This window comes from Lepidochelys olivacea, assembly GCF_965140295.1.
Source record: "Lepidochelys olivacea isolate rLepOli2 genome assembly, chromosome: 8".
NCBI classification, from domain to species: domain Eukaryota; kingdom Metazoa; phylum Chordata; order Testudines; family Cheloniidae; genus Lepidochelys; species Lepidochelys olivacea.
The window spans coordinates 34,723,158-34,739,203 of record NC_140418.1 but is presented as its reverse complement, the minus strand read 5'-3'; the positions used below and the strand labels follow the sequence as shown (position 1 = coordinate 34,739,203).

Below are 16,046 nucleotides of genomic sequence, written 5' to 3'. Positions count from 1 at the left end.
GAAAGGGGGTTCCAAAGAGGATGGCTCTAGACTGTTCTCAATGGTAGCAGATGACAGAACGAGGAGTAATGGTCTCAAGTTGCAGTGGGGGAGGTTTAGATTGGATATTAGGAAAAACTTTTTCACTAAGAGGGTGGTGAAACACTGGAATGCGTTACCTAGGGAGGTGGTAGAATCTCCTTCCTTAGAGGTTTTTAAGGTCAGGCTTGACAAAGCCCTGGCTGGGATGATTTAACTGGGAATTGGTCCTGCTTTGAGCAGGGGGTTGGACTAGATGACCTTCTGGGGTCCCTTCCAACCCTGATATTCTATGATTCTATGATTCTAATAGTCATTCTGTTGCCCAGTCACGCAGTTTTGAGAGATCCCTTTGTAATTCTTCCATCGACCTCACTACCTACCACCTCTCGGGGAGGTGGATTACCGAAACTGATTACCTACCCCTCCTGTCGGCATAGACAGTGCCTCCAACTGAACCGCTACAGAGGCGCAGTGGTCTACACTTTTCAAGTGGAGGCACTGGAACAATAGTTAAGCTTATATAAGATTAGCAAGGCCAGGTACCACATTTCAAGAGCTTCTTGAAGCACCATGAGCAAAATTCTGCTTCACTTATACTAGGTTATTTCACTAACAACTGGGGTTGCACAAGTTCAGTTGAGGGCAGAATTTGGCCGTAAGAGTGCAAAGTGTGTTCATTAGTAATTTGATAATTCAGTGAACAGATAGGAGGTACAGAAAAGCCGGCAAAGATAAAATGTAATACAAATATTTAAAGCAATAGAGACAGAGAGCTTGGAAGTGAAACCACTAGAAAAAGCGGCAATATCAGAACAAAATCTACACTGTTTACTCCTCAGAGTTCCTCAATGAAAAAAATTATGCCAGACACCACTTAAAGCCTCTATGGTGACATTAACCTTAGTGAACTAAGTGAATGATGTGACTTCATTGCTCTGTGACAACAGTTACAGAAATGCAAGGTGCCCAGTGGAACCCCGATGCAGAGGGTGTTCCCAGGCACGGGTTGGTGTTGATAGCCAAGATAATCTTGAGCTGTTGGTTATTTTCCAGCTGGATAAGAACATAGGATAGTGGCAACAAAATTAGTTGTCTTCATATAAAGTAAAGTACTTGGGAGTATTGGTGAGTTAAGTATCCACTTGCTTCTGTGCTCCACTCTTTTGCTAACTGAAATGAACACTTGCCAATCTCCTATTTAGTGCACCAGCTTCACACTGAGCAGAACAATTAACTGCCCTGCTAGATACACTGTATTACAGTCCTTTTACATTCAACTTATGTCTATTACCAAAAGACTTTTTGTAATGATTTAATGACCCCAAATAAACCATCCCCATCACTAATTTATCCAAAATGGTTTGAAATGTTAGCTAGTATGTAAGCTGGAAAGTGTGAACAGATAAAGTAAATTGCTTTTATATGGAAAGTTTGTCAAAGTTAAAATAAAATTTAAAGTCTTATCACTTTGCTGCAAATCATAGATTCATAGATATTTAGGTCAGAAGGGACCATTATGATCATCTAGTCTGACCTCCTGCACAAATCAAATCTATCTCCTTAAGAATTCATTGAATACAAATACAAGGTCCATTTGCTGAATGCTCTCAATACCCTCAAGTTCCAGTATTTCAAAGACATTCTGTGCTAAGAGCATATTTGAGGTCATCTGTTTCTCTTTGTTCAGATAGTCACTGCTCCTGAGAAAGGTACTTCACATTTCTAGTGACTCACCAAGACCAGCAACAAGACCCTGAAATCTTTCAGAGTAATTAAACTCAGTGGGCTAACAATATAGTCTGCTTCTCCTATAGTTTAATACCAGTGTCTCTCTTGGGGTGAGATGGTGGGAGGGAGTAGGCCATAGTCAACTGTTTCTGCAGTTTGAGAACTTTTCCAAGCACGTTTTACAACAGACACATGCTGGGAGGCCTTATAAAAGAGGATGCTGCACAGCCCTGAAAATTTTTACAATTTGTTTATATTCACTGCCATATTCCAAACAGGCCATAAACATGAGACCATCAATTACTTATTATGCTTAAAACGAGTATACTTACCCAGAACTATGCACCTCTATTGCTGTGCAATTTCAACTACCAATACTGTAACAACCATGAAGATGTAAGATGTAGAACCCCATGGTATTCAACTGCCTTGCAAGCGACTATGAGCTCATCCCAAAGACAAAGTTGGTATTAAAAGTATAGGACGTCAGAATTCAAACATATTTATTGTTAACTCCCTTTTAAATTAGAACTTCAAGTTCTCTCCTATAGTTCCTACATAACTTACCTCCATGAACATCTTTTGAATACTGGTACTTTCACAGCATTTGAGATGCTCAGTCTGTTTGTACAAGGAAAACTGGGTCCCTAATTCTCCACTGGTAGCAGCAACAGTTGAAATTATAGTAGTCAGGACTCAGGTGTTTACATGGAGTTAAAAATGCCTGCATTATGTCTATACTGTAACTGCTGGTAGAGCTACACTGGTGAATTATGGATTTTAGTTTCGTTATTGTAGACAAATGCCTCAGCAAGTATTTGAGACATCTGGTAAATAAGGAATACATTTACTGAACTCTTTCAAAACAGAATTCCAATTTATCATGATGGGATAAAGAATTTCATTTGACAAACGTTGTCTTATGTGAGTGCCATTTACTGCGCCTATTAGTTTGTGTTTAGTTTGCAAGTAGGAAACCTTGTTGTTACCTGAAACAGCCAGGAAGTCATCGATGGAAGTAATGTCATCTACAGCATCTGTCAATACACGGACTTGCTTTTCCCATTGTTCTTTGAAGAGATCCATGTTTTCTTGCGCTAGTTTACTTTGTGGTTTGGCAGCCAGAGCCAATGCAGCATTGATAACCTGTAAAATGTGTTACATGTTCAAAATTTACTCTTATTTCATGCAGTTAAATCAGTAAGTTACATTCAGTCAGTCATTCAGGTGTGAGCAGGCAAGCTCAGCCCAGCAGGATCCAAGTGTGGAGGCTTAGTGGGGGGATCCAGGTGTGGGGCAATCTGGATGCAGGCAGCTCAGTGAGGGATCTGGATGCACAGGGGCTCATTGGGGGGTTCTGGGTGCAGGGGCAATGGGACTCTGCAGGAGGGTCCAGGTGAGCCCCAGTTACCTTCAGTGGGGGGTCATATGGGGTTTCAGTGGGGTGGTCCAGGTGCTGGGGTAGTAAGGCTTGGGGAGTCCAGGTGCAGCTGTTTGGGGCTCAGTGGACTTGGGGTCCAGTGGGTCTGCTAAACAGGAGAGCCCCAGCTGCTGCAGTGGGGACGCCCGGGCGCTCACTATTGTACAGAAAACAGGGCATCCAGCACAATGGGGAAGATGACTGGCACCAGGACCCAGGCAGAGTCAGTGAGCTGTGCTCACGGGAATAGGGAGTGGGGGGGGACAAGCAGTGGCACATGACCCCGCATGCCTTGCCTCTGGGCATCCCCAGCCCCATCCATATGGGGTGATTAATCTCTCCACTGGTTGTTCCAGGTGCCGGAAACAAGGTGCCTGCTGTGATTGAGGAGGGGGCCTGTGACCATGCTTGCAGCTTCACTTTGCTTTCCTGCAGAAAACGACGGGGAAGCAAAGAAATCTGTGGAGGGACATGAATTCTGCATGCACGCACTGGCGCAGAATTCCCTCAGGAGTAACAGCAGAAGTGGTATATTTTAGATGGGATAGGGTGTGCTTGACACATCTGAAGTGTTTCCTAAATACCTTGGCCAGAACACTGACGAAGGGAATGAAATGCGCCAGGAAAGGTGACATTTTCCAGAATTAGAACTACACATTATCTGTGAATTTGATGAATTAAAAGAAAATCTACTCTGTATCCACCCAATAAATCTTACAGCAGCCTAATTGTTCTAGGAATTAACTGTACAAGACCTTGATAGTCCAAAAATGAAAAGGCAGAAAGTTTGTTCATGCGGTTTTATCTGCTACCTCTCCCAAAACTGCTCCCACTTCTTGAATCAACCCCCTAGAGGCTTCTTCAAGCCTGCCTTCTAATTACTTCCATCTATTCAGGAAAAAAAACAATGTGACTTCAAAAATTAAGCTGTTGGAATTTGCTGAATAGAGAGTATAAAGAGAGACTATAGAGTACATATTACACAAGCTATTCAGTCAATTTCAAGAGTAAAAACCCTCTGAAACTTCAGTAAGAAACACTGATCTTAGAACCTTTCCTTGATTCAGCATTGTCTCAAAGTTTTATTACCCATATTTTAGGGACACTAGCTGGAAACATTATCCCACCATATTGCCACCAGACGCCAAGAAGAGAAATGGAAATGACTACATATGACACTAAAGAAAAAAATTTAGCTTAATGCACCTAAGTGGGGGTGGGTGAGGGGGAAGGAGATAATTTCCATCCCAGAATACTGAATGAATTGGCATATGAGATTCCTAGCCCAGTAACAAGGTTTTTACTAAGTCTATCTATTCAGGAGATCAGTCAGCATTGGGGAAGTGGGGGCGAACAATCTCAAATCTTTGGTTCGCCGATGACATTGATGGCTTGGCAGGCAGCGAAGATGAACTTACCTACCTTGTGAAACGATGGATGAAACCTCCGCAAAATACAGCGTGGAAATCAGTGTAGAGAAAACCAAGCTGATCAAAACAAATGTGACAGGATCAGCTCACATATCACTGTCAGTGGACAAGAGCTTGAGAGAGTGAAACAGTTCAAGTATTTGGGGGCAATCACAGGCAGAAATTCTGGCAAGAACCGCGCAAACAGCAGCAAAGCTAAAGCCAATTTGGAGGAATAAGAACATCTCCCTGCAATCCAAACTGAAACTGCTGCATGCATTGGTCATCTCTATTTTTCTATATGTGTGCGACACATGGACCCTTCCAGTAGAACTTGAATGGAAAATACAGGTAGTAGAGATGAGATACTTCCGTAAAATCCTGGACTTCTCCTACTTTGACTATGTTACTAACGAAGAGGTCCACATCATCATCACCCAATGCGCTGGGTCACATGAAGATTTCCTGATGATCGTGAAGAAGCGCAAGCTGAAGTGGTTCAGCCATGTAACAAGATCTGGCCTATCCAAGATCCTCTTCCATGGGACAGTACAGGGGAAGATAAGAGGTAGATGGAAGAAGAGATAGACTGACAACATAAAATAGTGGACAGGAATGGACTTCGCGAAGACCCAAGCTCTGACAGACAATCGTCAGGGGTGGAGACAATTAGTTGATTGCTCATCAATGATGGTGCCCCAATGACCAATGCGGTTATGGGAGTGATGATGATCTATTCAGGGGCGGAGATATAAGACTAGAGAGTAGCTAACATTGTATATTTAAGAATACCTCTTCTTACTGCAAATCCAGTAAGACCCAAAACAGAGAGGAAGGCGGAGCAGAATACAGATAGACACCACACAACTCTAAAAGCTTTTAATTAGATGTAAGGAACTTCCATTTCTTCTTCGGGTGCTGGTCCCTATGTGTATTCCATACATGGGTGGCAGACAAACAGTATTCAGACCAGAAGGGAGGTGCACATATGAAGTCAGAAAAGATACTTGAACTGTAGACCCCGCGTCGGCAGCAGAGGCCCAACTAGCGCATAATGTTTTGTGAATGAACTCCAGGTTGCCAGATTCCTACTGCATTAATAGCTTAAAGCCACTTAAAAACTAGCCCACAAGTAGCCTGAGTACCCAGATAATGACAACGCTGATTACAAATGAAAGAATGTAAAGAAATTTAATGTAGTTGGTAACTACTTATGTGCTTTACTTTCTGCATTTCTCTAAGCATAGACAATGGAAAAAAACCCATCTATTCTACTACCTTTAATTCATTTCACTTTCAGTGTCCTATTGCTCTAATGTTTGGGTTTCAAACACCGCACAGAAATCTTTGCCTACAAACTATTTTCAGCCAGATACTTAGTCTTTTTAAAAAAGGTTTTGGCCAGCAGCCACAAACCTTGTCCTGACCTCTCCCCTGGACACTCTCAGGGGGCAGGAGTGTGGGACAAAGGGTGTGCTCTGCCCACCCGGGTGCATGATGGGAGGGACACCTTGACATCAGCCCCTACATGGCTCTGTGCTGATAAGGAGGTTTGTGGTCCTGAGCAGCTGTGGCCAGCAGCGGCTCCATGGAGGAGCAGAGGCAGTACAGCTGGAGGCAACAGAGGAGGAGATAGACCTGGGTGTATGGGTTGATCAGAGGATGACTATGAGCCATCAGTGTGATACAGCTATGAAAAAGGCAAATACAATCCTAGAATGTATTAGTGAGGCATTTCCAATACAGATAAAGAAGCATTAATGCCATTGGACAAGGCAGTGGTAAGACCTTATTTGGAATACTCTGTACAATTCTGGTCACCCAGGTTCAAGACTAATTTAAACTGGAATAGTTGCAGACAAGAGCTACTGGGATGATCAGTGGAATGGAGGCTGTCTTATGAGAGGAGACTGGAAGAGCTTAGCTTGTTTAGACGAGCAAAAAAGGCTGAGCAAAAAAGGCTGAGAAGGGATATATTTGCTCTCTATACATGTATTGGGGGTAATTTTAGGGATGGTGAAGAGCTATTTAAGCTAGACGACAATGTTGGCACAAGCACAAATGGATATAAAACGTCCATGAACAAAGTTCAGGCTGGAAATTGGGAGGTTTCTAACCTTCAGAAGGGTGTTATTCTTGAACAGCCTCCTAATAGGAGCTGTGGGTGCAAACAACTTAACTGGTTTTGAGAGCACGCTGGACAAATTGAGTGAGATTGTCTGACCAGGTTGCCTGTGATGGTTGGAGGAAGGGTTCAACAATCCTGGGGCTCACTTCCAATTTATGTCTGTGTTCCTAAAGCTCATGCTTTAGGCTTTCAGCCAGCCACTGGCAGGAGTCAGGAAGGGATATCCCTCACCCCCACCCAATGTATTTTGGCAGTGTTTCGTTTTATTTAAATCTCCTTCCTGTGAAGAATCAGGGATGGCCACAACTGGAGAAGAAACATTGCGTGGCAAGGGCCAGGACTCTGAAGTGGCATCGAGCACATTCATTCGGTGCTTGGCTGGCTGGTTCTTGCTCACATACTCAGGGTCCAACTGATCGCCATATGTGAGGTCAGGAAGGATTTTTCCCCCAGGTCTGATTGGCAGTGACCTTGGGTTTGTTTGTTTTTTTTGCCTTCCTCGGCAGCCTGTGGATGTGGGTCACTTGCCAGGATTATCTGGGTGTCTCATTTAATCATTTTCCTGCCATTGCAGGAACCTCGAACACTGACGCACCTTGGTCCCTCCTATTTTCTGTCTGAGGCACAGAAGAGTCTAGTCTCCTGAAGGCTTTAATATTTTGGTTTCATTTCAGTTGTTGGGTTTAGTGTTTGGCTGCTGGGTGGTGTTGGTGTCCTGTGATATCCAAAAGGTCAGACTAGACGATCTACTGGTCCCTTCTGGCCTAAACTCCTACAGCCATGATAATAAACAATACTGATTTTTGTTTTCAAACACAAGCTTTGGAACAAATTAACTAAGTTTGGTCTATATCTTTTTCCACTGTGCCTTTTTAAAGCTATATATTATTTCCCAAAGCTGTGAGCAAAACAGTAAGCAACAGATGCGCCTCCTTTTATAAAATCCATTTTTTCCACCTATCTGATTCATTCAGAAGTGTCACAACCCATTCTTTAAATATAACTCACTAATTACAGAGTGATGATGATGTTAAACATGTCATAATGGCACTGAATGAATCAGACAGGAGAAGCTGGCTGATTTACTCAAGGGATCTCGGAAATTAGCAACGATTGGGGGGAAAAATGCAGAGAAGTTATATTGCGCTACGGAGACTAGTATGTTATGTTACTTTTTCAGCCCTGAAGATTTGGGCTGAAATCCTGATTTAAGTTACAAGTGAAAATGAGCTTGATAGGTTCTGTAATGTAAACAAATAATGACAATTTAGCATGAGTGGCAAGCTGCCTAACAGAGATGAAGGGCTGAAAAATGGCACTGAAGGGACTGCACTCTGTCTGGTGTGCTCAGTCACAAGCTTTCACAAGCACAAGTTTTACTTTCCCTCCACCCCAGGAAAGTAATGAAGACAAATTTACACTTGAGTGTACTGAATACACTAATTTACTAACCTGTTATGAACATGGCTCTTTCTTGAGTTTTGAAAGTTTCTGAGTGAAGCTTCCTATTGCCTAAGAAAATGGATTTCAAAGATATTTGGGTTCCCAACTTTTTTTTTTTTTTTTTAAATCTCACAAATGTTCAGCAATTGTTTTTAAAAGGAATAAGTTGTAATTCATCACCCTACGACTATTACGGTATGAACTAAATCAGAGGTTCATCGTAGCCAGTGTTGCACTGGATGTGCAATAGGAAGATGCAAGGGCAGTATGTCTTATGTTTAGGATCCTGTTATTCAGTCAAGGCTAATGTCAGTTGTGTTTCATCCTGGCAGAGAAGATGGAAGCAGAACCTCTCTCTCCAAGACTCTATACTCACGGTCTGGTACAGGAACTGCTGGACCTGTTCCCCCCGGCCTGGTTATTTAATGCATTATCAGCCTGTCAGTCAAAAGAGCAGGATCTAGACATCCACAACTCTCCGGACATGAATCTCAGTAATAAGAACCCTAGAAGGGAAGGATAAAAGGGGCAACCCTCCAGAAGTTCTCTCAGCCCTGTATTTTGCTAGTAACCATGACTACCAAAACAGAGGCTGGTAACGTAGAGCCTTAGAATCCTGAATTTATCCTTCTCCTAGTTCCCTTTGCAATTGCAAGCATGAAAACATGCTTCAGGGAGTATTAAAACCAGGTAACATTAATGCCAGTGACACACATGCTGCTTGTATCTGCACAATGTATGCTCTGAAAAAGGAAACTGTCTTGGTATTTTTTCTTAGAATAAAGTATAGCTACCCAACCTTGCACCCTGATCAGCTACCTTTCCCTGCAATGATGGAGGTGATTACAGGTATAAAAGCAGGCCCTATAGTCTCCTTGATAAAGCAATTTCTCAAAAGCTACAATTTTTAACATACTAATGCTGATAAAATTGAACACAAAAAATGAACTATATAAAAACCCTTCAGAAAAGGCAGTGAGTCTTCCAGGAAGAAAAGTGATTTTGGTTTTCCACATATCCCCCATAAAAAGGGAGAGCTAAGTCAGTGAAAGTGCTTCATTAAAAGTTGAGAGGTAAGATTATCTTTCCAACAAGCAGGTATGGCTATGAACCCTTATACTTGGGAAGTAGCCAGCAGCAAGACAGAAATGAAAGAAAAAACAAAGAAATCTCAAAGGCTGACTATAGGATCAGTGTGAAGTTTAAAGGGGAAACCTCACCAGGAAGAAGCTCTGTGCCAAAGACTTTCTCAGCTGAAACTCTGAAATCCAGCTTGTAAGGTCTGGCAAAGATTAGTGCAGGGCCCGGTAGTAGCTTCACAATTGTCTTTTACTGAGGCACATTCCATCTCCATCCACAAGGTGGCTACCAACCTGGAGTAGTATGCCCAAATTCCATCTGCGCTATCAGGCCTTTAACTCTGTACATACAGTTTGTGGTCTAAGCAGAATACCTCTCATGGCTTCTTCTTTAACTATATACATTTTCTGGATGGATTGTGGCTGTATCGACAGTCCCTTTTCAAGCATGTGCATTTGCATTTTTAGAACGCAGACACACCTACAGAACAGTCAGTCAAAGAAATCAAATGAATCTGCCATCAGCCACCCACTTCAAAGGAGAAGAAAATGGGCACACAGAGGAACCATCTGTCACATGGGACAAAAACTGTAGATTTATTTTGGAGGGCTCGAAGAGCAGGCTAACCAGCAGGTCATAACTGTTTGCTGACCAAGGGAATTGGAGGATGTGTTAGGGAACAGTGCACTGGGCTGAGCAGCTGTTGGAGAAGCAGTGATCAGCATTCTTCTTTTTAGTATAACCTATGTGATGCACTTCACCTTTTTGCACATACACCTCTCCTTGCACAGTCTGTTTCACTGCTGCTGGAGTCCAGCTCAAGGAGTACAGCTTTTTTGTGGCTCTGAGCCAAGTTGGCTGCTGGAAGCTGGAGATACAGTATAAGAGGAAGAAAATCAGTAGAAGTGGACTGAAAGATCGTGGGGGAGAAAAAATAAGGATGGAATGGAATTTGGGGGGGAAGAAAAAGCTAGTTATGTTAGTATTTGGGGACTGCAGCAATAAGAGCTCAGAAGCGGTCAGTCATCACTCCTGCAGGAGGACTCCTCCCAGGGCTAGCAGAGAGACAGCCGCCTGTTTCTTCAGGGAAAAGGATCAGAGCCAAGTGTACAGGTTAGTGGAAGTGTCTAATTCAAAAAAGCTGTAATAAACTTGGGAATTGCATTACATCCTCACTCCCTATTTATTTTTACTGCTGCTTGACAGGAAATGGAGAAGCGACTTTCCTGCTTTGCAATCCAAGTGGCTGAAAAAGTAAAGTGTTCAGCTCAAGTCAAAAGAGAAAAAATAGGCTTGGGTGACAGCCAATGGTCAACATGTTTACTTCGGGAAAAAAAACGTGCAAAGCAAGAACAGCTTAGCCTTCCTTCTCAGGTGCTTTTAACACCTGTAAAAGCGTAACTTCAGCGTTAAAATCTCTGCTTTACAGAAAAATGTAGGTGGTTTACTTAGGGGTAGAAAAAGTGTTCAAAATTTAAAACACTGCATGCTCTAAATGTGGACAAAGCCATCTACCATTCCGCCGCCAGAACCCCTCCCCCCTTCCACAAAGGCACGCTTAACTGGTGCAACAGATGTGCATATTAATGACAATTAAGTCATCTCCATTTACATCCAACTCCAGTGTTGGAATCATGTGCCAAACTTCAGTGTACTTCACTAGGACTATGAGTTGGGGCACTGAAACTGAAGCACCTCACCTGGAAGCCAAATGTAAGAAACAATGAGAGGTTTTGTCTTTTCTAGATGTGCTGGCACTGATCAGTTGAAAAATTAAAGTTGTGAGCAAAAAAAATTAATTGCTTTCAACTGTAATTCATTACTTGTCCCAATGGGCTTAGAGTAGTCAGTATCTTCCCGGTCACACTAGAACGTTTACTCTGGTAATGTTATAGCAGTTAAAAGGACGCTTAGGGCTTGTCTACATAAAAAAGAAATTTACTGCTATAATTTCCCATGAAGATATACTGACTTTATAATTAGAAAGTGCCTTTTTCTGATTTAGATTATACTTCTTTAAAAGGCATATCCACAGGGGGTGTTGTTCTGACATAACTACACCAGTAAATAAACAAGCCCTTAAATTTGTGTGTGTCCCAGTTAGTATAAGAACTGGAAGAACTTTTAAATAGACTTATTTATTTTTCAATATTTGTGCTGTTCCCACTTTGCATTTCACTGAATTAGAACAATGAAGATAAACAAAACCTCTGAAGCATACCAGTCTGTTTTTAACTAGCAGCTGTTCTCACACTACAGTCTATAGAGCAAGTTCTGTCCACTATAAAACAGTCTACAACAGTAACACTTACTGCTACTTGCCACCTTGCTTTTCAGCCCCTCCTTTCCCACCCTCTCTTCTAGGCCCAGAATAGCAAAATGGCTGCTCAGGATTCTTGTGCTGTCTTCTTGACTTCATCCCATTTGTCTCCTACTGGTTCCCTTCTAAAGAGAGTCTGCCTATTGACCCCTGACCAGATCTTGAGAGGTTCGGACCTGGGATCAAACTATAAGCTATATGTTAGGAAACGCTAAGGTGCTTAAGGAAATGATCATAAAAACAATTAAAGCTACAATGCACAGGAACAGAAGATGTAAAATAAAATTGAAAATAGGCTTTCAATAAGCTTGAGGCCTAACAGGGCCCAGCAGTTAGCATAAGACCTGACTAGTTAGCCTTGGGGCTTGTCTACACTTAAAACGCTACAGCGGCACAGCTGCATCGCTGTAGAACTTCAGTGTAGACACTGGTAGTGTAGGTAATCTACCTGCCCAAGAGGCGGTAGCTAGGTCAACAGATGAATGCTTCCATTGACCTAGTGCTGTCTACACGGGGACTCGGGTTAGTTTAACTATGCAGCTCAGGGTTGTAGATTTTTCACATCTCTGACTGAGGTGATTTAACCGATCTAATTTTCTCGTGTGGACCAGACCTAAGTGTTTGACCTAGGGCTAAAAGATTTAGCAATATGTATCTTGTGAGAAAATACAATATAACGAACTGATCTTAAATTAACAGATTTTAGGGGCTTTTTGGCACACATAATCATGAAGTGAAACCAGATTTATGTTTTGAAATATACTGATGTAAATAACTTCCACGACCAGACAAGACCTTCATTACTGTTCCCCAGTGTAACAGATGTGGGCTGGAGGCTGAAACCCAATCAAATATGGTCCCAGATGTGTGGGGGCTTGAAGTAAAACGGTTGTAAAAAATTGTCAGACCAACCCCTTAGCTGGGAAATTAGGATGACAGTGTCAATCCCACTTACCGTGCTTCTGCCAATTCTTTCCATCCTCACACCTGATGGTTTCCATCAAGTTGTGATATGCACAATGCAGAAGGCCATTCTGCTATATTTATCTTATTTTACTATGGTTGCAATTATAGTTGCTTCTATTTGGATACTAAAAGTCTTCATGTATCTAGATATGTGACTCAATCTCATTTCCTATAACAAATTTCAAGGAGCTACTGAGTAAAAGAACCTGAATTAATCAAATGCTACATCATCAGTTTCTGTACTGTCTAGGTACATTTATTTTCGTATTTAGCTTTTACTTCAGATTCTCTGTTTTGACAGAAGTGCCATTAGAATACTTCAAGACTCCTGAATTAGGCATTGGAAGGGTTAGGTCAGGTATTTGGCTGCTGCATTTAGAGGAGATGCACTAACCTTTCAAATGGGTGGAGAAAGGAGCAGGTACTGCTTGGGTAACAAAGTCTTTGGCATAAAAGAGGGAGGAAGCCTCCTTCCCCAAACAGGACAACAAGTGGGCTGGAGATATAACCATGTGCACAGTGGCAGCTGAAAAACCTGCAGCAGGGTGCGTGATTTCTTTTTTAAAACCATTAAAATTTTAAAGCTTTGTTTAGGATTTGCCAGTCTCTGCATGGGATTTTTCACACTAATATCCTTTATATGCTGTGTCAGTAGGTGTGATCAGCATATGTTACCATCTGTTTCATCAGGTATCTATAAGCAATTAGTTGCTTTTCAAGCATTTCAAAAATATGAATGTAAGGATGTGAAACAGAGTTATTAAAAACAAGATGTTAATATGATAAAAGGCCAAATTTATTTTTAAAAAGTGTCACTCTACCCAGGAATTAGCTAAAATCTGTTTAATAGGCCTGATTCACACAACTCTGTGCAGGGAGGCACAAGGTAGGCCAGGAGGCCCGTTTGCACTAATACAGGGCTGGCATTGACCCCACGGAAGGGCAGGTGATGTTGTGTCCTGTCCTTTCAGGGTTTCTTCAGAGATAGGGAAGTTTTAATACCACCAGGGCTCCCTAGGGTCCCTGCCTGCAGAGGCCATACGGAGATGTGTTGAGTCAGCTCCCACTACCCCCAACTTTTGGGTTAAGCCAGTCACCTATGACCCTCAGCAGAGGAGAGATCACAAGTGTTTTCTGTTCCTAGTGAATTTTCTGGCAGGGGGCTTTCTCCAGCAGGCTCTTTGCTGTCAAAAACTGACACCACCTGGAGTGAAATTTAGCCAGATATTAGTTTTATAACATTTAAATCTATATCACTAACATTCAGATAACAGTCTGCAACTGAGCTTTACTTGGGTCTATTCAAGCCTCTTTCCAAACATAAGTGAAGTGAGAGCAGTCAATGTCCAGCCGTTAAATAACAGCATCACATCACAACATTGCAAAGTATCTCCAAAACTCTACTTCCTTTCAAGAGCCGTACAACAATGTCAAGTTCCCCTCTTAGCTTTCTGCACACCTACCACGTGTGTTATGCATGTTATTCTTATCAACATTTGACGTCTATCAAAATCATCTACTCAAATATTCCTAACTCAAAATGCATTTTAAAATCTCCAAAAACAGATTTTCACGTTTCTAAACAGAGTTGAATTCCAGGGGGATTGAGTTTCTTTCTTTCAGTAAGATCTAACCAACTTCCACAAGCTACATTTTAGTTTTATCTTAACCAGTAGAATGCTACCCAGTATCTGAGTCAGGTGGATGAGATGGAAACTGGCGTTCGGGGCTGAGAGAGGCTCAGGTGAAGGACATATTTCCAGGGTTTATGGGAAGACAGCAGACGCTGGATGTCAGGAGGTGGGCTGTGGGAGTTTCCAGAACGAAGTGAAAATATTAGATTGCAGGAAAGCTAGTGGTATCAGTGTCATGGGGTGGGGGGTGGAAGAACTTGCAAAGGGGGGCGGTGAAAGAGTTAAGAGGTTTGCCAACCCAAGGATTACTATAACTGTTTAAGAACTAAGTTATTAAAAAACAAGTCTTTTAAACTTCCAAGTATCAAAGCAACTCTTGTGTGAAGTGCTTGCCATTCTCCCCAATAGTAAGTTTACGACCTATTTAAAGGCTTGGAGAGGGCAGAAAACATTTATCTCAGAATGTGTGGGTTGAGTTAGTGACATTACAAAAATCTCTCTGTTCCTCAAAGTCTCCAAGTTTTTAAACTTTTAGGTACTGGAGTTCCAAGATACAGCACTCTGCTGATTCAGCCCTTAGTCAGACTCTCTCCTATCGCCTCTCCCCAAAGCCCTGGCGATTAGTTCTACAGAATGTGTAAATTATTTGCTTGTTGCCTCAAAGTCCTCACTAACATTGTAATTTTACAACCTCTAAACCAAAAAAATCTCTTTAAAATGCACACTAGTTCCGAGGCCTGAAGTTTCAGATGTAAAACAGTGGAAATTAAATGTAGATTATCTAGGATAAATGAATAGAAAGTTTTTTCTTAAAGAATTCCCATTTTTACAGCAAGTTGTCCTTTCTTACATTCCATTTTGGTCTCATCCATTTCAGATGCAAATGGATAGAAACAACTTTATAATCAGCACTGATTATGTACAGGAGTATTTAAGAATATTCCATGATGTGCTGCTTCCTCTTCCAACATCTTTCTGAAGAATGTATTATACATTTGGTTTTTAGTGCAATATATAATTTCTGTGACTAAGGCTTTGGTTCCTTCCCCAACTTTACATCCGTCATGAATTTGTCTTTATTTTCACTATCTCACACACATATAAAAGCTTGTTTGAACGTGGTAGAGTACATGGAAGTTTTGTGATGCTGGTCTTGAGAAGTCAGAATCATGTTAACACATTAGCAGAAGACTTTCAATAATATACATCCTCACACTATGAAAAACATTCAGATGAGTTCAAAAGGTAATTTTTCAGGAAGGAAGCTCACACTGTTCACCAGGTCTTCCACCCCATTGGTGTGCTTAGGAATGCTCCATTTTTTATGCATAAACTAGCTCTTAATGTAAGTTTTAATGTAGTTTACAAATATGTAATATACTCTAAGTATAGTGCAGGGGAATTCAGCTGACCTAATGTTATGATTGTCCTAATGTTTCTTCCTGAACCAATAGAGAGTTCTCAATATTGCAACTGGTCTCCCCAGGCTTTAAATGTGGCACTGGTTAACTGGAGACTCGTGCATTGGAAGGGAACATGTTAATCTATATCTATGACTGAAAAGTCATTAGGAAGACTGATTTTTGCCAATTTGTCCAGACTTAGCAACTTTTAGTTCACTTAAAAGCTTCCTACAAGTAAGAAAAGTATCTTCTTGCTTTTAATGTAGCCAAACTGCCAGACTGAGAGCCTCTGAGCCCATATAGTAAGCCAGTGGTCCCCCAACTTTTTCCATCACCCCCCGCCTTACCCCAAAGGAACCTGTCCATGCCAACCCCCATCCACCCCTGAAACTGCGGTTGGGAGCCGGGGCTGGGAGCAGAGCGATGACTGGGGCTGAGAGCTGAGGAGAGGAATGGAGCCAGGGCTCCAGCTGGGGCCAGGAGCGGAGTTGGGA

The 16,046-nt window shown here is 41.9% G+C and overlaps 1 protein-coding gene across 1 annotated transcript in view; it reads right to left on the bottom strand.

Moving 5' to 3' along the window:
• CTNNA1 (catenin alpha 1) overlaps nucleotides 1-16,046 on the bottom strand; it is a 202,582-nt gene that overhangs the window by 31,518 nt on the left and 155,018 nt on the right. Inside the window, exon 11 of the mRNA XM_084637020.1 lies at nucleotides 2,739-2,895. Within this exon, the coding sequence (XP_084493146.1) occupies nucleotides 2,739-2,895 (157 nt within the window). The remainder of the gene's footprint in view (nucleotides 1-2,738; nucleotides 2,896-16,046) is intronic.